We start from the raw sequence: 5,520 nt of genomic DNA, 5'->3' as shown, positions 1-5,520 counted from the left end.
GGTAAGGGTTATTTTTTTACACCAAATTAATTTAAATAACACACTAGAGTAATAAATTTCAAACATTATGCACTGAAATAATGTAAAATTATAAAATTAGAAATTATGATATTTTTTAAAGTAATAAAATGCGAAGAAAAAAATATGAATAAATGGCCAAAGTAAGATTTATTTACTAACTTTTTTTTTCAACTTGCAGGCATCGCAATGGCTCAATTGATACGAACCGATATTAGACACATATCTGATGCGGCTAATAACGCGGTATGATTTATTATTTGTTAATCAGGAGTTCTATTTATTTAAAAAAGATATATGCAGTATATACAAATAAATTATGTTATCGTAATATTTTTTCTGTAATTTTACACTATCAGGACTCGTTCCGAGTATTAAGGGGCCGTGTTAGTGCTTTAAAGATAGCTCTGGATGCACGATTTATGCCGTACCTGGAGCTAGCTGGATTTGGGTCAATAGCATTGATCCGGTCCTCCGACTTGCGGTTTGATTTATTATCTGCGCTAGTAGAGCGGTGGGGTCCGGAGACCCATACTTTCCATTTTCCGTGCGGGGAGTGCACGGTGACCTTGGAGGATGTTGCAGTGCAGCTTGGGCTCCCAATTGACGGGAGTCCCGTAACGGGAGTATTTTCATTCACCGATCCGGCTGCAGTTTGCTATCAACTCCTAGGAGAGTCACCAGAGGATGGTGATAACTATTTTTCTTGCATAAAATTTACATGGCTAAAAGCCAAAATATGTGGATATCAGCGATCGCCAGTGAAGGTGAGCTGATGTGCGCTGCTCGAGCGTACATTATGCATATGATAGGGGCAGCACTCATGCTTGATGCAAACGGCGACATTGTGCATTTGTCATACTTGCCCCTGCTAGTTGATTTCTCCACTGCTAGATCGTACAGCTGGGGTTCTGCCATTCTAGCGATGCTGTACCGGGAGCTTTGTCGGGCGACAGAGCCGCAAGTTAAAGACATCGGCGGTTGCCTCATATTGCTGCAGTCATGAGCGCTTTATCGGATGTCGTTTTTGGCACGCGTTACTCACCAACCCTATCTGTATCCACTGCCACTCAGGTGATAAAAATATTACAAATTGTCATTATTTGTCCCGCATAATATATATGGTAATGTTACCAACCCTAAACCTTGTACTAATTTTTGTAGGTGGACGACCCGTCTAGGCATCGGGAAGTCGAGTGATGTCCCGATATACCGCCTTAAGATTGAACAGCATGCCCGAGAAGGGGTAAGCTGCTATTCTATTATTAATGACATCTATTCTATTTCTATATCTTACTCACATGTTATCGGTCTAACTCGTTACAATGTTATTACTCATGCAGTTTATATGGATGCCGTACTGGAGGCCGAAAATTTTGAATGTTGTACCATCGTCCGCACTTGTTGATTCCCACATATGGTGTACTAACACACTAATAATAAATTTCAACTTCGTCGAGTGGTATCACGGCGATCGAGTGCTTCGGCAGTTTGGGTGCATCCAACCTATCCCGGATCCGCCGTGCCAGTTGGGGGATGATCACGGCTTGACAAAGAGAGGAAGAATTCAATTGGACTGGGAAATATATCACCGGAAATACGTCGCACTATGGAACGATCGATTGCGCCGAATTCCTCACATGGTTAAGGCTACCGACCTGCAACCATCATTGGAGTATGCACAATAGTACCATAGCTTGGGGATCAGACGCAACAATCGACTGTAATCCCCCTACGTGCAGCAAGTTTGGGGATCGGATGCAGCGAGCGCGATGGATGCAGAGCCGATGGCATATTATTCTCCGCAACAGGCAGAGCCCGAGTAGGACCCCCAGCCAGATCCCAAACAATCACAGTTAAATATGGATTCACATGGCTATCGTCTGGATTCGGTGGGCGGTGAATATTATCCGAGCTTCACATAGGGCGAATACACCTATGAATTTGAACTATTTGGATCCCCCCGGTCGCAGTACAGCATGCCCGGCCCGTCCGACACGTATCCGCAGCATTATAGGACTCATGATGGTTCAAGTTCATCGGCGGCGAACGACCAACAAGACCTTTCCTCTACGTTTTCCACGCCCCCACCTGCGGACGATGAGGATGTTAGTCGTCGCCCAGGCCGTGAGCGTTGACCTCCGCGTAGGTATACCCCCCGGACAACACCATCGAACCATCAAATTTAGGTTTAATGCACTTTTTCCATAAATGCCATATTTGTATTTTAGTTATTGCTTACTTCTGAATTTTATGTTACAATTTAAATGGTAATGTTACAATTTGGATACAATTTAAGCGTAAGCATAAGCCGAATAAAAAAATCGATATAATCTTAAAATTACCTTTTATAACAATATACATAAAAATTTTGGGTCAGTAGCTCAATTTCGCCCCGATCCCGACGACTGTTCGACATGAAAGTTTCAGTTAGGGCATTTATTCCGGCTATGACCACTTAACCTAAATATTCCACAACGCTTTCCGTCAGATTTCTCCCTAATGTCCATCTCATTACTGATTCTGCTTGACTGCGGACGACCCCTTGCTTTCCTCCGTAGCCCTGCGTCTGGGAGAAGCTCAAAAGTGATCGGCGGTACCTCCCACGTAGATAGGTCCGGCAGGACGGGGAACTCATTCTCCCAGACACGCAATGTGCGCTCCAGCGTGTACACATTATCGACATATTGTTCAGCATCAAGGTTGACTTTAGCACACGCTGCCACGACATGTGCACAGGGATAATGAAGTGTTTCGGACTTTCTGCATTCGCACCGTCTGTTCTGGAGATCAACTCCGTAGAACCTAGTTCGACGACTGATGTTCTCAGTAACTCGAAACGTTTCCAGTCATCGTGAATATATTTCCACGTTCATTGACCTTGCCAACCGACGGTTTACGACCATTGCATCCCTCACATGTTCGATAAACACATGTCCCGCCTGAATCTGGTCGACTTGCTGCCCCCCATTCTTGGCATCAATGTAGCCAACCTGTAGAAAGTAGCAGAAAATACCGATGCAATCAGAAGATGACGTGTTTTCAACAAGACAGCGTTGATCCCCTCGACTAAGTTTGTGGTCATGTGGCCATAACGAAAGCCCTCGTCAAAACTTTAAGCCCACTGCCACGGCTCCATTGTGCGCAACCATTGCCGGAAAGATGTGTTTGTCTGCCCCTCCATGTCACTCTCAAGTCGGTTCATTCTTTGCCGGAAAATATGTGGCTTTAACTCGTACGCTGCATACGTATTAACGAAAAATAAGTTCTAGTAAGTCAATAATATCAAACATTACAACTTAGATTGAAAAGATAAGGTTATCATTTACCCATTGCCACGACTTGTCTCTTCCAGTCTGCATTTTTGTATTCTTTATGGAAGTTTGACGCAATGTGACGAATGCAGTAAACGGATCTCCATGGCACACCGGAACGCCTAATAGCTGCAATTAAACTCTTCCCTCTATCGGAGATGATGCAAATGTTATCGTTCCTAATAACATACCTCCGCAGATTTGTGAGGAAGAATTCCCGAGACTCCATGTTCTCTTTATCTACGATAGCAAATGCTATCGGGAGCACATTTCTGTTACCGTCTTGAGCAATTGTAAGAAGCAGTATCTGTGTATATTTTCCATACAACTAGGTCTCATCCACCTGCACAAGTGGCTTGTAGTGGGGAAATGCCCGCACACATGGATCGAACGTCCAGAACATCCGATGGAAAATCCTTTTTGCCGGCTGTAACTGCTCATCCGGGCCGTAATATGGACTTGTCTGCAACTCAATCACAGTCCCCGGTACGTACTCCCGCATAGCAGCTATCCAACCTTGAAGCTCGTTATACGATGAATCGTAATCCCCATACAGTTGCTCCATCGCCATCTGTTTAGCTACTCATGCCTTCCGATATGAAACTCGATACTGGAATCGTGCTTGCATTTTCGCAATGAGTACCGAAACTCTAATGGTCGGTATATCCTTCACCATTGGCATGATACACGTACAAATAGTTTTCGAATCAAGTTTTCCATGATCTTCTGTCATACGTGTTGATGTGCATATATGAGGACCAACAAATTTTCGTATATCCCACATCTGAGAACTTCTAATGAATGCGGCTCGTACCCGCCAATTGCAGCCTTCCGCTGCCTTCCAACACTCCCCAACATATATTGTCTGAGTAGAGACGGTGACTTTATAATCCACCGATATCTTCATGCTGTACCGTTTAATGGCATATACGCACTCTTCTTTACAGCTGAATCTCTGGCCTATGAATAACTCATCATCATCAGATGTTACGGCTAGCCCGTGAGAATGAACTATTTCAGGGTACTCCGGAAACTCAGATACATACGCTGTGTGTGGCTCAGGATTATTGTGTATCACAATACGCCGCATCTGCTCCCAGACCGAAGAAGCGTTAATGCCTTCATCATTGTTGACATCTTCAGCGTCAATATCATCAGGTACATCGTCCACATCGGGATCAGCGTCACTATCGACCTCTTCATCCCAATTATCGCCACCACATTCTTCTTCGTCGGCACCTTCTTCTTCGCCGGCACCTTCTTCTTCACCACCAACCATGTCAACATCGGTTGTACTATTCAGGTCAATACCGATCCCACCCATAGTTGATTCATTATCAACGTATGATATTGGAGCCACCATCCGCGGTTCTTCAGCCCCGTCTTCTTCATCAGATGCATTTTGCTCCATACCAACTAACTCAGCAAATAAGTGAATCGGTGCATTCTTCTCACTCCTATTCCCACAGTAGAGATTGACCATTGTCTCCAAGTCTTCGTCGTCTACAAGTTCCATTTCGACGAATTTGACCGGATTTGTCGAAACTGGAAACTTGTAGAAAATTTTTGATATCCTTCTCCCACAATGTCTATGGATTTTTGCATTAATCCTTGCCTTCATTTCATCGAACGATACATTTCTATTAAATCTCATTGCTATTTGTTGCTGACATTCAAATACGCATCCAACACTTGTTATCAATATGACTCCATCGAAATAAACGCATACAAGAAACTTAGCATCCATCTTCAATATTTAATCTGTCAAATAAAAAAAACAAAATCTCATAAAAAATCTTGAACGGTAACTGAATTACTTAAAAAAAATTATACTCAAAATAATACACAAAATAATACACACTAAAATTATTAATTTTACTAAAAATAATAACTAACTAACTAACTATAATAATAATACTAGTTTTTTACTAACTAGTTTATTTTCATAAATAAAAATAATAAGTAACCATAATAATAATACTAGTTTTCTTCTAACAATAATATTACTAAGTTACATCTTAATACATTAATAACATCTTAATACTAACAACAACAACAACAACAACAACAACAACAACAACAACAACAACAACAACAACAATAATACTAACTAATACTATTATTTTGAGTTTTATTAATCTTAATAACTAAATTAAAACAAAAAATATTACAAAATATACAAAATAAT

General features: G+C 41.8%; 1 protein-coding gene across 1 annotated transcript; it reads left to right on the top strand.

Annotated features, from left to right (window-relative positions):
- Positions 1–207: 207 nt before the first annotated feature.
- Positions 208–1,024, top strand: LOC107892625 (protein MAINTENANCE OF MERISTEMS-like). Its single transcript, XM_016817689.2, has 3 exons — positions 208–264; positions 378–708; positions 771–1,024. Exons 1-3 carry the CDS (start codon positions 208–210, stop codon positions 1,022–1,024), a joined length of 642 nt encoding a protein of 213 aa, XP_016673178.2.
- Positions 1,025–5,520: the final 4,496 nt, after the last annotated feature.

The sequence above is a fragment of the Gossypium hirsutum genome, chromosome D11 (genome assembly GCF_007990345.1).
Source record: "Gossypium hirsutum isolate 1008001.06 chromosome D11, Gossypium_hirsutum_v2.1, whole genome shotgun sequence".
Classification (NCBI taxonomy): Eukaryota; Viridiplantae; Streptophyta; class Magnoliopsida; order Malvales; family Malvaceae; genus Gossypium; species Gossypium hirsutum.
Note: the sequence above shows the minus strand (reverse complement) of the source record. Positions and strands in the feature narration are given on the sequence as shown.

What these genes read in the sequence shown, in the direction of transcription:
- LOC107892625 (XM_016817689.2), top strand. Translation starts at nt 208, where the DNA reads ATGGCTCAATTGATACGAACCGATATTAGACACATATCTGATGCGGCT. An exon ending in CTGATGCGGCTAATAACGCG is followed by an intron (nt 265 to 377) that starts GTATGATTTATT and finishes TTACACTATCAG; the next exon opens with GACTCGTTCCGAGTATTAAG. An exon ending in AGGAGAGTCACCAGAGGATG is followed by an intron (nt 709 to 770) that starts GTGATAACTATT and finishes TGTGGATATCAG; the next exon opens with CGATCGCCAGTGAAGGTGAG.